This window comes from Sebastes umbrosus, chromosome 16, assembly GCF_015220745.1.
Source record: "Sebastes umbrosus isolate fSebUmb1 chromosome 16, fSebUmb1.pri, whole genome shotgun sequence".
NCBI lineage: Eukaryota > Metazoa > Chordata > Actinopteri > Perciformes > Sebastidae > Sebastes > Sebastes umbrosus.
Genome location: NC_051284.1, coordinates 20159835 through 20181542, shown reverse-complemented (window position 1 = coordinate 20181542; position 21708 = coordinate 20159835). Strand labels below are relative to the sequence as shown.

The following is a 21708-nucleotide window of genomic DNA, read 5'->3' as shown; positions in this document are numbered from 1 at the left end:
ATTACGAGAAAAAAGTCAAAAGTTCATGAGAAAAAAAGTTGTAATATTATGAGAATAAAGTCACAAGTTTATGAGAATAAAGTCATAATATTACGAGAAAAAAGTCAAAAGTTCATGAGAAAAAAAGTTGTAATATTATGAGAATAAAGTCAAAAGTTCATGAGAAAAAAAGTTGTAATATTATGAGAATAAAGGCATAATATTATGAGAATAAAGTCACAAGTTTATGAGAATAAAGTCAGAAGTTTAAGAGAAAAAAGTTGTAGTATTATGAGAATAAAGTCATAATATTATAAAGTAGTAATTTTACGAGTTATTTTCTTTTTTTCTTGTAAAGTTATGAGTTTATTCTCGTAATATTACGACTTTTTTTCTCTTAAAGTTATGACTTTATTCTGTAAATCTCAGATGTTTTTTCCCCTCAATGTGGCCCTAATACTCTGTTGCACATTTGTTCTTTGGCCCTCACTGCATTAGACTTATATACTATAAACTTAGACTATAAACTGTTACCTTCATCACAATGATCAAATGTTTTGCGGCTCCAGACAGATTATTTTTATTTCTGTTTTGCCTAAAATGTCTCTTTTGATAGAAAAGGTTGCTGAACCCTGGCCTAAATTTAGACTTAATTTAAGATATGTATGTGTAAATGTGGGCTATTCTAACCCTTAAGCACAAGGTTAGTGATATGGAGACATGTTGTAAGGACTATGGAGTAGCAAAAGTAGTCAGAGAGAAGCAAACATAACACAAAACCCCACTGGCTGACCATGTAGCTAACGTTAGCTAGCTTACTGGCCCAGGATGGAGCTCGTCCTCGGTTACAGCGACCTCTTTGACCTCCCTGCTAGTATAAAGCCACAAACACACCAGACACACCTTTACAGTGTGGTACCTACTCCAGCTTTTTGAAGCGCTCACATCCGGCTGCAACATAGACACTGCCATGCTTCAGGTCGTCCAGCTGCTGGACTTTGTGTCCGTCTCTGGGGGTGTAGAGCTTCCTCACGGCGCCGAACGGAGCCTCCCTCCCTCTGCTCAGAGAGGTCAGGAAGCTGTCAAAGGTCGACAGGTACCGCGGATTCATCACTATCTTTCTTCCGGGAAAGAAAGCGTCTCCGTTCTTGTAGACAACTATTGTTTTGGTCGGTGGCAGATCACCTCTCCCTCCTCCTCCTCCTCCTCCTGCTGCTGCTGCTGGGCCCGGCATTACTTAGGCAGTTTTAAAACAAACAAACAAACAATAATGGCGTCAAAAGTAAATGTTTCACACTGGCAGGTGTGTTGTTGTTGAGAGACTCAAAGAGAGAGAGACGTAACTGGAGATAGCATCTGATATGGAAACCAATTCTTCCTCATGAGGGGTGTAGCTGTAGCATGAAGAAAACCTATCCACTGTCTGTGTTGTTGTTGTTTGCTATAGTGTCTTCCTTAACGTTCATTTGGTGTTTCACTCTAAAAGTGTCTCCATGGCAACCAGCATTTATCAGTAGTCAGATTTGATAGATAGATAGATAGATAGTAACTTTATTGATCCTGAGGGAAATTCAATGAGGGTTTTTTTTTGTTTTTTTTTAAGTGCCTGACTCAAACTCTGATATTGTGTGATAATAACAGGACTTTTGAGTTTATTATCACTGTTTGGTTCCAATTATCATACCACTGTAAGGGGCCAGTGTTTAGGCTTCAGCTACCTGCAACTTCCCACTAAAGAAACCTTCATATCATAGCATGGTCACAGACATAATAAAACACCTGAGAATTAAGATTCAGTCTTATCAGTTTTAAAAAAGTGGTTTTACCTGTTCTTTTTTCTTTTTCTGTGGCTTCTTGGTTATCTCACAATAGCTGGAAGACATCAAATAATAAATCATGTAATTGAATCTAACCCAGGCTTCAGGTGCTCACTTACATAGATAGATAAATAGATAGATAGATAGATAGATAGATAGATAGATAGATAGATAGATAGTAACTTTATTGATCCTGAGGGAAATTCAATGAGGTTTTTTTTTGGTTTTTTTTAAGTGTCTGACTCAAACTCTGATATTGTGTGTGATAATAACAGGACTTTTGAGTTTATTATCACTGTTTGGTTCCAATTATCATACCACTGTAAGGGGCCAGTGTTTAGGCTTCAGCTACCTGCAACTTCCCACTAAAGAAACCTTCATATCATAGTATGGTCACTGACATAATAAAGCACCTGAGAATTAAGATTCAGTCTTATCAGTTTTAAAAAAGTGGTTTTACCTGTTCTTTTTTCTTTTTCTGTGGCTTCTTGGTTATCTCACAATAGCTGGAAGACATCAAATAATAAATCATGTAATTGAATCTAACCCAGGCTTCAGGTGCTCACTTACATAGATAGATAGATAGATAGATAGATAGATAGATAGATAGATAGTAACTTTATTGATCCTGAGGGAAATTCAATGAGGGTTTTTTTTGGGTTTTTTTAAGTGTCTGACTCAAACTCTGATATTGTGTGTGATAATAACAGGACTTTTGAGTTTATTATCACTGTTTGGTTCCAATTATCATACCACTGTAAGGAGCCAGTGTTTAGGCTTCAGCTACCTGCAACTTCCCACTTAAAGAAACCTTCATATCATAGTATGGTCACAGACATAATAAAGCACCTGAGAATTAAGATTTAGTCTTATCATTTTCGGTATAACTGATCAAAGTTTTTTTTTAAAGTGGTCTTACCTGTTCTTTTTTTCTTTTTCTGTGGCTTCTTGATTGTTATCTCACAATAGCTGGAAAACATCAAATAATAAATCATGTAATTGAATCTAATCCAGGCTTCAAGTGCTCACTTACATAAATAGATAGATAGATAGATAGATAGATAGATAGATAGATAGTAACTTTATTGATCCCGGGGGAAATTCAAGTTTCCAGCATCACAGTTCCATAGTGCAAAACATGTTAGTAAAAAGACAGTAAAAAAAGTTAGTAGTGCAAAGTACAAAAAAATATACCAGATATAAAAATACAAGGAGATGAAGAAAACTGTTAAAACTGAATATAGTGCAGGTTAACAGCTGTGATACAGGACTATTAAAAAAGTGAATATAGTGCAGAAGAGACTGTTAAAACTGAATATAGTGCATTATTATCTGTCCTGCAGACCGTCCTCCAACTCCTTTTCATCATACTGTAGAATATCAACTTCATTATTTTGTATTTGTGCTGTGTATGTTCAGGAGGCTGTCCACTAATATGTGGATGTTGATGAGAGCCAATGAAACCCACACATATGGATTAACAAAGTTTATTCAGTTGGCATACCTTTCACCTCTTTACCACTCCACTTTTCTTTGCATATTTACAATTTTTTCTACCAGACTATCTGCTAGTCCACTGTTAGACAGAGCTGTCCAAATTGTTTACCACAAAGGTAACCCGAGATTGCACCAACAACAATGCCACCTAATTGGTTTATACCAGACAAACTCCTGGTCAATTAAATGCATAATTCATCTCAGCGTTAATTATTCATTTCTTAAGGGACTGGTCCTGTGCTTTATTAGGAGAACTGCATCATGCATATTCAAATTCCTCTTCTTAGTGGGACTCAATAGGATATCATCTCAGCTGGGATGCCCATCCTAAAAAACAATAGCAGTAAGACAACTTCTATTAATCACACAACTAAACCGCAGAGGATTTTCTAAGATGAAAATGCCATATTAACCTGAGGCGTATAATGTCTTCTTTTTGTCATTCAGCAAACATTGTGCTGTCATATTGTTACCAAGTGTAATTAATTTATTATTATTATAAACTCTCTTGTGTTTTGAGAATACATTGTTTTTAAATAATATACATGTCACAGCAAAACTGTCAGTGTTCATTTAACTCAGTATAATGTGTTTAGTTCACATCATCGGATTTAATTCATTGCTTAAGATGGCTTTCAACCAAAAGAAATATGAATATAGAAAAATCTCCAACAATTACTCCAAATTAATATCCCTTAACAAAGTTAAATTAAAAAGCTGTAGTGTGTAGACATCTTTTAAACAGGTGCATTTTATACCGTACACATATAAATAATAAAATTAATGATGGCTGAATCTTTTGATGCTTCAGTTTCAGGGTCCTGGTATTGTGCATACTGGTACACTGTCATGGCTTACGGGAGATTTGAATAGAACTGAGCCATTGTTAATGTTACATCCCAGTGTGAGAAATTATTGTTACTATGCAGTACAATGTTCATCCACTGGGTGGAGGCTGTCTTACGCTGCTGCACTAGATAAATGTAGTCAGCTCAGGGCAGAAAATAATGCACAGACACGGTCTTTCAACAACCGCCGCATAACTTACGATATGAATATGAATATAGAATGCATATTGTATTTCATTTTCATGATTAAAACCACACAACTGGAAACAAAATCTTTTAATTTCATATTTTATGCACAAACTACAGCCTTCTACATTTGCTTATTTGTCTTGTTTGTTGATGGCCCTGTTGCAGATATTGCTTGGTGGATAGTTTGCATAACATAAAAACTCAATACATTGCCTGGCATGCTGTTCGAAACACTAATGAATCACAGAGTAGGAGATTAAGGGTGTACTTAAAATGAGTACAATTCTCACAAAAGAATGGATGTTTTGTGAGTTCAGAAAATAAATAGCTTATAAGGAGAAGAAAGTAGGAAATATGCTAGATTGCACAACTTGCATGTCATTTTGTCATTCTATTTACACTTTTCTAACTTTAGCTCCATTATCCATCCTTTCAGCAGTCTCTTTAAAGGTCCAGTGTGTAGGATTTGGCAGCATCTAGTAGCGTAGTTGCAGTTTGCAACCAACAGAACCCCTCCGCTCATTCCTCCCTTTCCAAGACTTGTGATGGTAACGCCGTTCGCCTTGCTGAGAGGCCATCCTTACCATGCACTCTTGCAGCTCATGTTACCACAGTTTAACAAGTGTGTCGGAGAACTATAGTAAATCTAACATAAAAACGTGAAAGGCTCTCGCTAGAGCCAGGTTGCGTCCAAAATTCCACACTAACATGCTATTTAGTAAGCTAAAACACTGAGATTTTAGTATGTCCGAAACCTTCGTATGAAACCAATAGTACGCAGATATACTATTTCCAGTAAAATATTACAGTATGCAAAGCTGGACACTATGGCGGCATAAATATCCCACAATGCAATGCAGTATGACGACAACGTTCATAACAGACTTTGACGGACAGCTCTGTAACATCAATAACGCTTCAATTTAACTGTATGTGTATAAGATTTCACTTTGCTAGGCATAATATATATTTTAAATTAATTCAGACTTTGATTCTCACAATCCATCATTTTGGTCACAAGAGATTGGCACAGGTTACTATGGTTACACATCTCCAACCAGCAAGGGGGCTCTCTGAAAGTGACGACGTAAATTACTGCTCAGTGCGTCTGAAAAGATACATGCTTCTGTTTATTCACACAAAAGTATGTTGAACGATAGTACACATATTGGGTATGTAGTGCATAGTATGCGATTTTGGACGAAGCCCAAGTGTTTGGTTTGTCTGTTCTGGGCTTCTGTAGAAACATGGCGGAGCAAATATGGCGGACTCCGTGAAGAGGACCCACTCCCTATGTGTGAAGGGCTCACTCTAAGCTAATGAAAGCATGATTCTGAGTTTCAGGTGATTATACACTAAAGAAAACATACTTATTAATATTATATTCCATTTCTGCTTATCCCCCGAAATGTTACACACTGCTCCTTTAACACAGACTGAACTCAGAGACTGTCCTTGTCAAATTCACAAACGAAATACATGGTAGGGTTGCACGCCACATCAGTCCACTCCCCAGAGGCCACCATCTCGGCACAGTCCTCATCGTCATAGGCATTGTTGGGCTCTCCCTTTCTCCATTTGCTGAATGTTGTCATGGCAGAGAGATCCACGTAGGTGAAAACACCCTCTTGGTGCAGGTCGTTAATGCCAATATAGACTCTGGTGAGGCCGGCTTCGGTTATGTAGCCTGCGATGGCCACGTTGGCTCCCTCATCCTTGGGCATGGCCAGGTGCCCTCCCCTCGTCTGGCAGTAGGCCTCGGCGTCCGAGTAGCGTTTCTCCTCCTTCACCAACAGATAGACCTTACTGTCTGTTTCTTTTATGCCAGCAACAGCTGCAGGGGAGGGCAGTGCTGAAAAATGAGCACTTGTATTTCTATAAATTTCACATTGACATGCCCAGCATATGTAGTTCTATGAGGATAAAAACAACAAGTGAAGTAATAGCATGGATACACGTACTTTCTTTTAAGAGAAAAGCCAAGAAAGCCAAGATCATACCATTTTTAATGAATTTCAGCTCAGAGGAGAGCTGTGCCACAAGGATGTCCATTTCTCCAATCATCTTTCTCATTGGTGTGCACTCACATGGAACACCTGATAAGGCAAAAATGTGGGGGATTACCGCACAGTCGTCTTAATTAGCTCTCAAATTTCACCAAATGTGTCCTTCTAATCCGGCAATAATCTGTTTGACAAACTGAATAACATGGTATAATACCTCACCTGGATCTCCATTAGCGCCCGTTGGACCTGGATCCCCCATGTCTCCCTTTACCCCTGAGATATGAAATGCAATTGTTATTCATTCATTCCCAAACATCTGCATGTGAAATACATTTATGCATTTTCTGATTACCTTTCATGCCACTTGGGCCCACTTTTCCATAACGTCCCATTATGCCTTTTTGACCTTTGAGCCCACTTTGACCTGAAAAGATTGACAGGAATATTTTGTTACAAAGCAATCTATTTAAAGAGGACCTATTATGCTGTTGTGCTTTTTCCCTTTCCTTTAATGTGTTATATAGTTTTTGTGCATGTAAAATGTCTGCAAAATTACAAAGCCCAATGTCCACGCCAAAGGAAGTTACTCTCCCCCACAGAAACACTGCTCCTGAACTGTCTGAAACGCCTTGCTTGAAGTCCCGCCTTTACTTCCGTAACATTGTGATGTCACCAAGTGATACATTTGCATAATACTCGCCTAGCGGCTAGTTTCACCCTCAAGAAAAGCTAGTTAGAGTGGAGCTGGAGCAGAGTCCAAAGAGTTTGGTTCGGTTGACCAATCAAAACAGAGTGGGCCAGCTGACCAATCAGAGCAGACTTGGTGGTGCAGCGCAGCCGGTATAAGAAAAGTAAAGCGTTTTTTGAACATTAAAGCATGTAAACATGTTCTAGTAGAAACCCAAAATACAAGTATGCACCTGAAAATGAGCATGAAAGGTCCTCTTTAAAAATCTATACAGCATGTCTCTCATTTCTGTACCTTAAAAGACTAATAAATGTGAATGAAAATAATAACTGAAATTCTCAAACCACTATTTACTTCGGCTATAGGTACATTAATTAAAATGCCGCATCTGTTTAATCTCTTTAAAAAGAATGTGAAGAGCCTCCACTCCTCATTAAAGTCTTCAGTAAACACTTGTCCATTTCTCCTCCGACCTCTCACCCAGATATAAACACTTGGCCATCTCTGGATGGCCTGGTAGTGATGTAACAGCACATTATCAGCCCGAGCAATGTGATCTTTACTCCAGCTCTTTTTTGTTGTTGTTTCAGCTTAAAAATGAGGAGATGCATGAGTTTGATTGCATGGCTAATGTTTTTCCCTTCACAGAGAAACAGAAATATTCTATACCAATCTCTCCATGAGGGCCGACTCGTCCTGGTCTCCCTGGTGCTCCTTTTTGTCCTTTCTCTCCTGGTTCTCCTTTTGCAGAAGAAGAAAAAATAAAAAATATGAAGACAGATTACTTTTTTTTTTGTTTTCTATGTATGGTGTTTAAATGTAGAACGGCATGCCTTTGAGTCCAGGGACAAGGATCTGAATAGTGCAGGACTCCTCTGCCATGTGCTGTCCATACGATGTCTGTAGTGTCAGTAAACTCAGCACAGACATTAGCATTATGGGCAAGATCAGCTTCCCTCCTATCATCGTTTACATGGGCTGGTTGGTGGGCTATACTGAAGAAACAAAAGACAAATCATTTCACAAAATAGCTAAAGAGTAAATGTAGATATTTCCGAGACAATACCATATATCAGAACTGAAACAGGGGAATCCGAAGTAAAAGTGTTTTTCAGCAGCAAAACAGTAATGCCATGATTTAATTCCATAATAGATCACTATGGATTCCCGAGAAAACACGCCCTACTACTCCAAGTGAACATCCCATTTTAATACTTTTAATAAATCACATATATGTTCACCTAAAAAGAGCTCTGCAAAAAGCATGAATTATTTATCCTGAGAAATATTTAGTTGCAAAAAAATACCGCACATTTGAAGCCATAGATACAAGTTTAAGAAAGAAAATAATTGTTTTAAACCAATCCATATATATCTTTTAGATAAGTGAATGCTTGATAGAAATAGCTACGGATGGAAGCAACATCCAGAATCACATCTTAAACCAAAGAGCAGCTTTTTTGTTATAAAACTTGGCAACATCTATATCAGAAACATGACCCCTGAGAAAAAACAAAACAGTGATGGGTTTAATACTGCGTTTCAAAATGTGCATGGCCTACCTGCAGCGGTTTTTCCAGACAGAAGTAGAGAAGTAGAGCCAGCTTGCAAAGACTTGCAGGAGCTTTGAACACTGGTGGTCCTACAGAAACATTTCATGTTCCTCACACAGGCACCACAGAATGTGTGTGATAGGACATTCGTAAACAGTTCACAGATAAAGTCCGAAGCAGCTGCTGGGGCCCCACAGATAATTGGCTGGGAAAGTAGTGGAGTGATTGACAGTGGAGGGGCCCGATAAATACACTCACTCAACTTCAAACTCTATCACATATTTAGAAAAGCGTTTTTTTTTTTGGTAAAGTACATGCCATGTCTACCATGTCATGCAATTTATTTTAAATTACAAATAAATTTTTGTCTATAATATGCCACAGGAGTTGAATCTATCACATTCATAGTTTCTAAGGCAAGTTTAGTGTAATTCTGTGTCCAAGAGTCAATCCAACTCTTGGGATTTAACATGAATACTTTGCTTGTATTATTTCCCCAGAGTGCGCTGGTGCCTTGTGATCAACTCTCCAGTGCATCCTCTCTCTTCTCTTTACTCTTCTCTGCCTTGCTGTAAGCAAGTTAATTGGTTTGGGATTTGGCTTCAGATACAGATCTGCTTTCCCCCTTTGTGGCCACCTGAGGGAGCCATCGTCCATGCAAGTACAGAAGTGGACCTCCACTGGCCTGGATTCTTACAGAAATGTACAATTACTCATCCTTTTTGTGCAGTCAGTTAGAATAACAGTGACTAAAATGACAAATAATATATAGATATATTCAGACTTTGAATCCCAATGTTTGCCTGTGTTTATTAGTCTTGATCAGAATAAATAAATAAACAGAATGGTGGATGGTGAATACCAAAATAATCCGTCACAATTTGATATGGTCAAGTGGTTTTAGTCGTGCATTATTTAGGATGTCATTCAAATACTAAGTTGGACTTTTAACTTGCGAACAAAAAAGAAGTAATGTTAGTGTTTACATGCTGTCATCTTGTGTCAGTAATCAGATATGGTCCAATGCCGGAGTATCAGATATCCTAATTAGATTTACAAACCCAGTGGCGGCTTTCAATGGTGGATTGAATGTCTCCTTCAAAAATCCCCCTCAAAAGTTTTAGATTACCTGCCTCTCAAATATTCATGACTCTCAAGGCAACATTTGCTGCCTTTTCTTTGCAGCCAGTGAATTAGGTGAGTTGGGTGAACTGGCTCAATTCATCCTCTAACTCTAGTTTTATGATTAAACAAAAAATACTGTATATGACAACGAGTACTAAAATTTAAATATTCCTCACATTGACGTATTAAAAGAAAAAAATGCATGTATTATATGGGTACAAGCACACAGTTACCAGAGATGTGGTTAAAGGTCTTATTGATAACATTTGTATGTAGACAAATATTAACAAAAAAAAAAAGTGCCAAATAAGAGTATGGCTTTTATGATTGTGAATTAATAATTTTAAAAATGTTGACATGTCCAAAAAGAATGTTTTGTTTATCTCTGTGGAAGATAACATTCGGTTCCGACTACTAATAACGCTTGTGAGCCAATATTAAAACGACGTTGGTATCTCATGGTATCTCTGTGTCGTGAGTTAGTCTGGAAAAAAGGGATAAAAGGCTGAGTTTGATGATGCCTGGCAACCACTTATTGTGTAGTGAATGCAATGGAACGGGAGAGGGAGAAGGTGTAATGGCAATTTTCATATCTGCAGTTTAACACTGTACCTTTAGATAATCTCAGGGCCTCACATGTTCAACTTCGTCACCATAGGACAGTGACCTGACATTTTAGTTCTCTGTAACTGCAAACAACAGATTGCTAAAATACTTGTTATGTCTTGTGATGCTCTGTTGTCTGCTGTGTGCTGACGCATTGATACACTTTCTATCCTTCTCTTCTTTTCTTCTTTGCACTTATCTTCATGTTATGCTTTAAATGTATAAATACTGACTACTCTTTGTATTCGGGGCTCACTTGCCACAGTCCACAACAGGTGGCTGTGCTCGTGAGTCCATCTGCAGTCCATCTGCAGATGTTTTAGTTATTAATGTATCCCTTTTTATTAAATTCACTGAAAGACAAGTTGTTACGTTGGTTTGTGTCTTGTTTTAACAGAAACTGCCACCACAAAGGCAACATCTGGTGGCTGAATGTTAAAGGTCCTATATCATGCTCATTTTTAGGTTCATACTTGTATTTTGTGTTTCTTGAACATGTTTACATGCTGTAATGTTCAAAAAAAAAATTATTTTCCTCATACTGTCAGCCTGAATATGCCTGTATTTACCTTCTGTCGGAAATGCTCCGTTTTAGTGCATTTTGACAGAATTGCAACGGAATTGCAACAAAATTGCGTTGCTAGGCAACAGCTTGGATCCACGTGTACTTCCTGTCAGCTGATGACATTCACATACACTGAAACCAGGAAATAAACTGGGACACATTTAGAATGTTTACATTTAAAATTGTGTCAAGGGTCTAAATATTGTATATTCGTGACATCACAAATGGGCAGAAATCCTGACAGCTTGTTTCAAATGCAGAGTTTCTGAATACGGGCTGTGTGTATTTCCCTGTGGATTGAGTGTTTCGATACTTTCACAGTATTTATATAGGACTTAAGCCTGCTTTATAATAAAAAAACATGAAAATCTAACTTTTTTTTATAATATTGGACCTTTAACAATGTTATGAATAGCACCTTTAATATGTTTGATATATTAATTTTTTTTTTACTCTATCTCACTAGTTTAAAAAAAAAAAAAAATGGATCTTAAAACAAAGTGCATTCTGGTAAAGGCGTTTAAACACATCACTGTGTTTTCTTTTGCTTTGAGAGGGGGGAATGTTGGAAATATGTTGGTGATATTAAATGATAAGATGATGGCCAAGTTAGTCTACCTTCCCAATGCTTATTTTCTCTTCTGCTGCACGACGGGGTTCAATGTTACAAACAGTCCCTTTAAAAAATTTTGACAGGTCCAAAATAAATGTTTTCTTTATCTCTGTGGAAGATAACATTCGGTTCTGACTACTAATAAGGCTTGTGGGCCTCATGGTACCTCTGTGTTGTCAGTTAGTCTGGAAAAAAACGGATAAATGGCTGAGTTTGATGATGCCAGGCAACCACTTGTTGTGAAGTGAATGTAATTCAATGGGAGAGGGAGAATGCAACATCTAGTGGCTGAATGTTAACAATGTTATGAATAGCACCTTTAATATGTTTGATTTTTTTTTTTTTTTTTTTACTCTATCTCACTAGTATAAGATGATGGCCAAGTTAGTCTACCTTCCCAATGCTTATTTTCTCTTCTGCTGCACAACGGGGTTCAATGTCGCTGTTTGTTTTTTAGACTAAAAAAACGACCTGACACAGGATCTTACGAGCAGCACTTAAACGCACCTTCAGCAGTGGACAGTGGGAGTGACGTCACCCACCGTGAGCTCTGCCTGTCACCCAGACAACCGTTATCCTACAGACAGACTGAGAGCTGGACTACTGCTACCACCACCACGTATGAGGGACTTTAAACTCCATCCTGTCGCCCTGATCGTACATTTAACATCCTGAACGTAAGTGTTTGTGTAACTTTGACATTTTTAAGCGAGTAGCCAGCGTCAGAAACCTCCTGTAGTACTTTGTATTATCTTTACAGGTAGGCTAACGTTACATGGATGGAGTGAGTAATGTTGTCTCCTGCTCAGTGGTGCAAGAACAAGTTCTCAGATCCTTTACTTCAGTAAAAGTACCATTACACAATGTGAAAATACTCTGTTACATTCAAGTCCTGCATTTAAAATCTCACTGAAGTAAAAGTACACAAGTATTATTAGCAAAAATGTACTAAAAGTAAGCCTATCACAAGAAAAAGTACTCCTTCTGCATATAATCAGGCTATATATTACACAACAAATGAATACATATTCATCATTTTAAAGTACTTAAGGTAGTAAAATCCAATGCAACCTACTATATAGAGTATTTCAGTAAAAGTACCAATACAACAATGTGAAAATACTCTGTTACATTCAAGTCCTGCATTTAAAGTATCCCTGAAGTAAAAGTACACAAGTATTATTAGCAAAATGTACTTAAAGTACACAAGTAAAAGTAGTCGTTCTGCATATAATCAGGCTATATATTACACAACAAATGAATACAGATTCGTCATTTTAAAGTACTCTAGGTAGTAAAATCCAATGCAACCTACTATATAGAGTATAAAAGTACAATATTTCCCTCTGAGATGTAGCATAAAGTAGCAAGAAAAATGGAAATACTCAAGTAAAATACTCAAAATTGTACTGAAATTTGAGTATATGAACTTTCCACCACTGCTCCTGCCTATGCTAACTTCATATACTTTTGTAATAGCTTTATTATTATTATTTATAATAATATTTATTAACAAGTCTTTCCTGCATAGTATTAGTTTGCACACAAACTCCTGCAGTAGTCATAATGGTGTATTTATAAGGGGCTCAGTACTACCTATGTGCAGATGATGTTGATATGTTTTAAATCCATTTCATTATGAGATTGTCTTTCATTTGATTTTCTAATCTCCTCTGTGTGCTTCATTCTACAACTTCTGACATGTTGCCAACCCTTTAAGCCAATTTAAACCCTGTTTAAACCACAAATCTATCTTGTCCATGTTGTTTTTAAAGATGTAGCTTTGAGCTGTCTGTACATCTCTCTCTAGTCTTCATCCTGTTGGCCTGTTGCATTTCCCCATGTCCCGTTTGCCTGCTGGTAGAGAACAGGAAACAAGTGGCAGGAAACAAGAGGCGTGTTTGTGTGTCCTGCTTTTAGCTCTGAGCCAGTGTCCATTCATTTGTGTGTGTACATTTATGTTTCCTTCACTGTACTGCATGGGTATCTGTGTTTCATGGGACACCCTACTGATCTGCATTGTATCGCTACTGATCGCCGCTCACCCACCTCAGTGTCTGGATTAGGGTCAAACACTAAGAGGATTTAGGGCTGCAGAGTCAAAGTTACTCAGGAGGGACTGGTCTCTGTTTTGTTGAGGAGAGGAGTCAGTGATGTTGACTTTTAGGCTTTCCCTAAGTGATATACCAGATTGTTTGGAGGTTTGCTTTGAAAGTAGCATGAAAATCCCAACGTGATCACATATCACCAGTTTTGGCCTCCCTCCACTGACTTCCAGTCCATTTCCGGATTAATTTTAAGATTTGATTGCTTGTTTTTAAGCTTTTAAATGACCTGTACTATTGCACATTCTTATTCAGTTAGAGCACTGAGGTCGACCAATCAGATGCCCCTGGATGTCCCCAGAACTAGACTCAAAAACAGAGGCGACCCAGCCTTTGCGGTGGCCGCCCCTAATCTGTGGAACAGTTTAGCTTTTCACATTAAACTTGCTCAGACCATAGAATCATTTAAGTCGCTGCTGAAGACTCTTCTTACTGGCGTATGATTAAGTTTATCTTCTGTAGTGATGCCTGCAACTCTTTTACTGCTATTATGTGCACATTATGTTGATTGTTTTTGTTGTTGCTTGCTTTGTATTCATTTTTTTTATGTACATGTTCAGCACTTTGGTCAACTTAAACCTGCTATATAAATAAAGTTTGACTTGGCTCTTGGCACATTGAGCATCGCATTACGAAGACAGATGTGTTGTGTATGAAACTGAGTTTGCAGCAACGTAGACTGATCTATGACAAATATTGTAAGCTTGAATTGTGTCTTCAGTATTTGGGATATTTCAATCATAGCAAGATGTGTGTAGTCATTTAGGCTCCTGGTGGTCATGTAGTTTTGAACTAAGCATTATTTCCTGGTTGGACATACTATAATTGGACTTGGACTGAAGTAGGGAACTGTGGGAAAGCTTTGTGGTTATTATCAGTCATCTAACAAAGACGGTCTTGAAAATCCCCCACTGTAGCCTTGATCTCACACTTGAAGGTTGAAGATAACAGACTGGGAAAGTAATCTTTATCCTCCCTCCTGCTGGTGCATTTTTGAAACTCCTGAATGATTACCACTGCAAATGTGTACATGGCGTCCATGAGGTTTACAGATGAGGCCTTTTCACTTGTTGCAGCCAGCTGTAGTAGATGTTGTAGACTCAGCTTTGTGTATTGTAGCTTGCATCCTGTCAGTGTGAAGACAATCCCTTGGCTCTGCTTTCTACAACCAAGGTTCAAGAAGCTTCTAGTATCATATAGAATACAATGCTGCTATTTATGGATCCAACAGATTGCATTTCTAAGTTTGTCGCTCAGAGACTTGTTTGGGTTTTTCGTTGTAGTTTTGGCCCTGACGGTGAGTCGGCCCTTTTGAAGTGTGAAATCATCCTCTCAGTCAGCTGCTGGCCCGCCCTGGGCAAAGATATCTATGGTGAAGAAAGATTATTGCTATAATAATAAATGGGCCATATAAACCATATAACAATGAAAATATGAGATAACAGCATGCCGTGTGTCTTACCTATATTCACTATCAGTGGAAGCAGTGATAACATTCAGCCTTGCTTTGCTCCATTAAGGAACACTTCCTTTAGATGCAAACCATTTTCATTCATTTATACTTACATAAATAAATTGTTATATTTAATGCATTCTTATATTTGGTTCGATGGCATTAGCACAGGTACACAAGCGTTCTCCAAATCACCCCGTTTTTGTTAAAATTATAACATACCTGTATTCTCCTCTCTAGAAATAACTCATTTGATGAAATGTTATTTAGAACGTACAGCCTGAGTCTCGTGGTTTTGCTTTGGCAACAGCTTTCCAACAACTTATATCTCTGTTTTAATGGGTTTACTGAGCCTTGTATTACAAAGTCCTCAAAGTAAGTGAGTGACTGGAAGTTGCTGTAGCGTGTTGAGGAAAGCCAAATGTAGGTGTACTGACCAGACATGACGTGCTTGATAACAAAGCAGTAAAAGTCTTTCAGTGTCTTGTCACCTGAGCTGTAGAAGTACAATATCACAAATATTATGTAACAGAAAATGCTGAATAATGCAAGATCATTGTGGTCCAGCCTCATCTTGGTCCCAAAAGAAAGACAGAAAAGCAACTATCTCCCGTCTGTCCCTTGGTGGGATCCACCATTATGCTGAGTTGATGTACATGTTGAACTTTGAGTCCTTGCATCAGCACTTTCCAGCACCTATCCTCTCTGACATTTGACCTCAATCCCTCCAAAGCTAATGGGATACTCGAGTACAACGTCAGCACTTTTGCTCTGAAGAACTCCGTGTTTGCAGGATTAACTGTCAAGAACCGGCAACGGCACCGATGCGAAAACACAGCATTTGAGTGAAGATGCTCTGATATTGTCGGCACAAAATTGGGACAGAAATGATCCACTTGGTTGTACTCTGCATCTGCCAGGGTCCAACTGCTGCTGTCAATTACATAATGAAGTTGTAAAATGTTAATTAGGGTTGTCCCGAATACTATTTTTTGGGCTTTGAATCTTTGGTGTAGAAATATTCAAAGGTATTAAAGTAGGATAATAGTCAGTATGCAGAAAGTTATATACAAATAGTGCACCCCAAAATGTCATAGTTTGATAGCATTGTCTCAGGATAACCTGCTTTAGCTTGGACACTACATGGTTGAAACATACACCTGAGATGCTCTAAACAGGAATGTTTGGCTGGGAAGTTTATGTCAGGTCACTTGGGGTAGTGTTGTCCTCGGGACTCCCTCCGGTTGTGTTCCGGCAGAAAATCCTCTGTTACAAGATTAGTAGGAGGAATAACAGGTTAATGGAAAGCAGACAGCATCAGTGGGTCAGCTCTTTGACTTTGATATTAGTCTCCATGTCAAGTAAAAGATGTTGACAGACAAGATATTATTGTGTTAATTGAAAGGGTTTTTATTGCTTACTTTTGTTGCCAGTTAAGAGTCAGTGGGATATGAAGGGATGTAGGAAAATGCCGCCATGCAAATCAGGATCAGGTGATCAACAATAAAACAGAAGTGTTTTCTCAGTTGTTAAATTAGCATCAACTTTTGTTTGTCAACTGTGAAGAAGGGGTGAAATACATATTGTGTATAGCTATACAAGCCTCTGGGAGCAGGCAATGGGACCGGCATAGAAGCAAATGCAGTGTGTTTGAAGTACTTCAGTAGAAATGCAAAACTGTGTACTGTTCTTTGCATATCTATTTCGAGCCACACATGTTCTTCCCTTTTGTTCATGTTGCCTCTCTTCCCCCTTTCTGCCTCTCCCAGTTGTGTGGTCGTGCTGGACTGGAGGTGAGCCATGGAGGATGATGGGAAGCCAGTGTGGGCGCCCCACTCGGCCGACGGGTTCCAGCTGGGGATGATCGTCGACATAGGAGCCGACACGCTCACCATAGAACCGCTGAACCAGAAGGGCAAGGTGGGTCATCACAGACGAACACACCCCGGTTTACCATTTACATGTCCGACTGGGGAAATGGTTGAGGGGCTGGTGCTTGTTTTCCTTTCATGTTGCTTATTTGTCGAGTGGTTCACATAAATTGGGTGTTGTTTGCCTTAATCCCAGGAGGGTGCTCGCAACATACACAAATACATACATCCATAAGCTCATGTACAAGACTTTCACGGAGAATCGCAGAGCAGTGTGTAAGAAATGAGAACTTGTTGTTTCCGTAATTGTGTCGCAGTCTGTCTAAAGTGCGATTTTTAGGCAGGAAGGCGTTAGCACAACAATGTGTAAAATGGGAGAAACACGAGAGACCACACGTACAGAGGCATGAATAAATAAGAGAGCAGCAGCAGGTGCGTCGATAGTGTTGCCCAGAGGGAGAGCTGCTCATTAGGAGGTAAAGGCCACCTGTTACACCTGAGCCGTCACGTGTCCCCAGCAAGCAGGCCTCCGATGTTTACAACAGACGTGTTCTCTAGCAGTTGACTGTGCAATTGTTTTGTTTCAAGTGTTCCCACTGCAGCTAATAATGTATAGACCTTTTATCACCTCAGACATTTTGGCTTGTTAAAGTAAGCGATGCCAGTGAGCCAGCATGCATAATACCAGGACGCTGTTACTGGAGCAGATACAGGGAATGATACCATTAATGTCCACTTGAAGAATGGTGCTTTGCTAAGTTTGCTTCTGCTTCTCTGGTAAAAAAAATCATGTTCATAAGTAAGAATTCCTTGCACTGCAAAAATGTCTACCCTTGTTGAAGTATCTACCAATAGTGATGGGACGATATAGGATTTTATCGCAGATCACGATAAAAACACACTCACAATAAGTTGATCGTGGTGAATTTCCATTATTGGGATTATCGCGAATATCGTCAAGAGTGACTTGAAGCTGTCTAGCTCGCTATCATGCTAGAGAGGTGAAAAATAGAGCCTGATTTAAAAAAAATACATGTAAATTATCATGTAAGAAAGAACAGACTCACACTCACACACGATGTTGTATTTTTTTTTAATTTGTCTTTATTTATGCAGGGGGGCCTTATGACCTTATATTTCTAGCAAAATGTAAGGTAAAGTGATTCCAGTGTGTTTTAGGACGATTTTAAGAGTTTTAAGCATATTTTGATGATTACCGGGATAACATTGTGAATTGCCTCTATTTTGGCCAGGATAATCGAGACAGCAAATTGTCATATCGTTACATGCCTATCTACCAATGTAGTCAGAAAACCTTGTGTTTTCACTGCAAAACAGGCTTTTTTTGAGAATTATTTTGAAACTTTTCTAAAAGGTACAATATTTTGAAGTTTTTTATATTGCTACTTCATTCTGATCTCATGATGTCACCAGTTACAAGAAACCTGCTGAATCAAAGTTGCATCAGAAATGAGCAATTATCTCACCCAACTGACAGATAGCTGCATAATATTAAAGAGGACCTATTATGCAAAGCTAGTTAGAGCGGAGCTGGAGCAGAGCGGAGTCTGAAGAGTTTGGTTTGGTTGACCAATCAGAGCAGATTGGACTTTTCGAGAGGGCAGGGCAGGAGCTCAAACAGAGCGTTTCAGACAGAGGGTGAAAAGAGGTGCTCCAGCACATCCGGTATGAGAAAAGTAAAGCGTTTTTGAACATTAAAGCAATGTAATGATATTCTAATATAAACCCAAAATACAAGTACGCACCTGAAAATGAGCATGATGTGTCCCCTTTAAGACTCTGCACAAAGGCATACATATTTACTACGTGAAACGTGAATGGGTCTGAAGTGGATCTCGTTTGGAATAGCTGTGAACTTTGAATCATCGTAATCCGTTTATTACAAAGCATAAACTCTGTTCCGTTCACGGAGGGAATGAAAGGCCCATTGAGTCTTTTTTTACTGCAGTGTGTGGAGCTCATTAGTGCCTCAGCTTGGCTGCCTCTTCTTCTTCTTCTTTGTCAATTTTATCGGTTAGACATTTCTCACATGGTTATTATTGTAGACAGGCATGTCCGGATTGAGCCAAGGTACTGTACCAGGCACACAAAGCAGATCCTGTTTATGCTTACAGCCTGTTTGTAGCAATAAAGCATGGATCACAGCACAGACTGGGGCACATCCACACACACACACACAAGTATTGATATAGGGAGTGTAATGAACATGTAAAGGGCGCAAAAGAGACACAGTCATTGTTCAGTACATTCCCTAGGCCTGTTTAAATGCTGAGGGCTGTTTTTTTAATAATAAAGTGACTTGATTGGTTCCTACAAGATCAGCACAGACAGAGCACCACCGTCGTCTCTTTTCAACCACACACACACACCACACACCACACACACACTCACTTACTCAGTCAGGTGTTCAGATCTGGTTCCTCTGCCACCAAATTATTCATTATCCTGCCATGTCTCCCCTTGTTTCTCTCACAGCCGGCTTGTTCCATTGACTTTATTTCCATTAACTCAGACTGTTAAACAATAGAGCGAGAATATCAGTAACTAATTCAGCCCGAGAACATGTCGCACCAAACATCATCACTGTGATCTTTAACCATGATGAATGATTCATGTTTATGCGTTCTTGCTTAGCTTTTTATTATGCCCGATATGTTGTTTGGATGCTAATAAACATTTGTTTTGTGTCATAAGCTTTTCAAAGAACAATGAATACGTTGGCAGGGATAAATAGAGACACTTGTAGCATGTCTATCTATCCTGGAAGTGACATCACGTGAATGTTATAATGAGGAAAACTGTTTGTGCCACAGACCTTTCTTGCTCCGATGAGCCAAGTCTTCCCAGCAGAGGATGATGTCAACAAGCATGTAGAGGACAACTGTAAGTCTACACACAGTTTCCATGATTTTATTCTCAACAAAGCCTTTTTTTCAAGAAAAAAATGTAATTTTATCGGTCTTGTTTCCTCTGTTTTCAGGTTCCCTTATGTACTTGAATGAAGCCACTCTTCTCAACAACGTCAGAGTGCGGTACAATAAAGACCACATCTACGTATGTTTCCTTCTCCTTCTATATTAGTCAGCATCAGCACATGTTTAAATTAGAGCGGTCAATCGATTAAAGTATTTAATCGCGATTAAAAACATGATTGTTCATAGTTATCATAGTTATCGCATATAATCGCAAAGTCATTTTTATCTGTTCATAATGTACCTGAAAGGGAGATTTGTTAAGTATGTAATACTCTTATCAACATGTGAGTGGGCAAATATGCTTGCTTCATGCAAATGTATGTATATATTTATTACTGGAAATCAATTAACAACACAAAACAATGACAAATATTCTCCAGAAACCCTCACATGTACTGCATTTAGCATAACAAATATGCTCAAATGATAACATGGCAAACTCAAGCCCAACAGGCAACAGCAGCTGTCAGTGTGTCAGTGTGCTGACTTGACTATGACTTGCCCCAAAACTGCATGTGATTATCATAAAGTGGGCATGTCTGTAAAGGGGAGACTCGTTGGTACCGATAGAACCCATTTTCATTCACATATCTTGAGGTCAGAGGTCAAGGGACCCCTTTGAAAATGGCCTTGCCAGTTTTTCCTCGCCAAAATTTAGCGTAAGTTTGGAGCGTTATTTAGCCTCCTTTGTGACAAGCTACTATGACATGGTTGGTACCAGTGGATTCCTTAGGTTTTGTAGTTTCATATGATGCCAGTATCTTTGCTCTGAGCCCACTAAAGCCTCCAAAAGTTCAGTTGTGTTCATGTGTTAAAGAAATTAGTGGCGTTAAAATGAATTTAACACATTATTATTGACAGCCCTAGTTTAAATCCTTTATATATGTGCTCTTGCAATGTCACTACTATCCAGTTGCATCATGAGGAGATACAGTAACAGGTTGGAGGACAGCAGGAGAGAGGATCCCTGTCCTTATTTCCCTGGGGGGGGAAGTACCAGGTGGCAAAGAGGGAAGGGAGGCTAGAGAAGGGTCACAAAGTCAGACTGGCAAACCCAATCCTGATCCCACTCACTCACTTAGGAAATGAGGGAACAGCTGGTAGACAGGGAAACAAGTTAAGGTGTGTCTCAGCAGCCTTCACGGGGCTCGTTTTCACCTCTGTTGTCTCTCATTATTCAATAATTCATATGTGTTTTTGCTATTTATTAACTTTCTCTAAATGCAACGACTCTAATCGTATTTATGTCTCTTACAGACTTATGTGGCCAATATCTTGATAGCTGTGAATCCTTACTATGACATCCCTAAACTGTATGGCCCCGACGCCATCAAGTCGTACCAGGGGAAGTCACTGGGAACACTGCCACCTCACGTCTACGCTATAGGTAAGAGCTCACTCCTTTGAATCACTGTTAAGTAACGGGGTAACGTGTGACAGAGTCATATTTGAAACATTTTTGTTGTTGTTTTAGCTGACAAAACCTACAGGGACATGAAGGTTCTCAAGTTGAGCCAGTCCATCATAGTTTCCGGTGAATCTGGGGCTGGAAAGACTGAAAACACCAAGTTTGTTCTCAGGTACGAGCCCACATGAATCATCCTGCATCTTCATCATATTCCCCCTTCTGAATGTGTGTTCACAGGATATAAAGTGGTGTCGCAAATCAAAATATCTTTCCAAACCGAGATATTTAACTACAGTACCTTGACTGAGAGTTACTGCTAATACCTTGCAAATATCTCACGAAATATTTATGAACAGTAGAGGTGGTTAAACAACATTAAAGTGGATGCA

The 21708-nt window shown here is 38.9% G+C and overlaps 3 protein-coding genes across 26 annotated transcripts in view; 1 reads left to right on the top strand and 2 right to left on the bottom strand.

The window, feature by feature from the left end:
- The window catches only part of LOC119474989 (doublecortin domain-containing protein 2), a 61103-nt gene extending 59615 nt beyond the window's left edge, over positions 1-1488 (bottom strand). For 8 of the 20 annotated variants that reach the window (XR_005203699.1, XR_005203701.1, XR_005203700.1 and 5 more), the window contains exon 1: positions 903-1484. Coding sequence is in view for 13 of the 20 variants with exons in the window: in XM_037747400.1 (XP_037603328.1) it covers positions 903-1213 (311 nt within the window). In the remaining 7 variants the exon portion in view is untranslated. Of the gene's footprint in view, positions 1-902 lie in introns of all 20 variants that reach the window. The other 12 variants (XR_005203703.1, XR_005203702.1, XR_005203705.1 and 9 more) reach the window with 6 other exon arrangements.
- A 3717-nt stretch (positions 1489-5205) lies between these two features.
- On the bottom strand, positions 5206-9104 carry colec11 (collectin sub-family member 11). 2 transcript variants are annotated; one of them, XM_037747408.1, is made up of 7 exons: positions 8587-9103; positions 7858-8019; positions 7694-7765; positions 6689-6760; positions 6556-6609; positions 6331-6426; positions 5206-6182 (listed from the first exon to the last, which is right to left on the bottom strand). In XM_037747408.1, the coding sequence occupies exons 2-7, from the start codon at positions 7988-7990 to the stop codon at positions 5773-5775; spliced, it is 837 nt and encodes a 278-aa protein (XP_037603336.1). In that variant the 5' UTR covers positions 7991-8019; positions 8587-9103; the 3' UTR covers positions 5206-5772. The 2 variants fall into 2 exon arrangements, with proteins under 2 accessions (XP_037603336.1, XP_037603337.1); XM_037747409.1 differs by having other exon boundaries at positions 5773-6164; positions 8587-9104.
- Positions 9105-11726: 2622 nt separating this feature from the next.
- The window catches only part of myo6b (myosin VIb), a 45405-nt gene continuing 35423 nt past the window's right edge, over positions 11727-21708 (top strand). For 2 of the 4 annotated variants that reach the window (XM_037747287.1, XM_037747288.1), the window contains exons 1-6: positions 11727-12163; positions 16814-16964; positions 19750-19819; positions 19917-19990; positions 21169-21298; positions 21386-21491. In XM_037747287.1, coding sequence (XP_037603215.1) covers positions 16845-16964; positions 19750-19819; positions 19917-19990; positions 21169-21298; positions 21386-21491 — 500 coding nt within the window. In that variant the 5' untranslated portion in view covers positions 11727-12163; positions 16814-16844. The remainder of the gene's footprint in view (positions 12164-16813; positions 16965-19749; positions 19820-19916; positions 19991-21168; positions 21299-21385; positions 21492-21708) is intronic. The other 2 variants (XM_037747286.1, XM_037747290.1) reach the window with 1 other exon arrangement.

Coding starts and splice junctions, on each gene's coding strand:
- colec11 (XM_037747408.1), bottom strand. CDS start 7,990: ATGATAGGAGGGAAGCTGATCTTGCCCATAATGCTAATGTCTGTGCTG. Junction 7,766..7,857: donor CCTTGTCCCTGGACTCAAAG/GCATGCCGTTCT, acceptor CTTCTGCAAAAG/GAGAACCAGGAGAGAAAGGA. Junction 6,183..6,330: donor GCTGAAATTCATTAAAAATG/GTATGATCTTGG, acceptor CTCATTTTTCAG/CACTGCCCTCCCCTGCAGCT.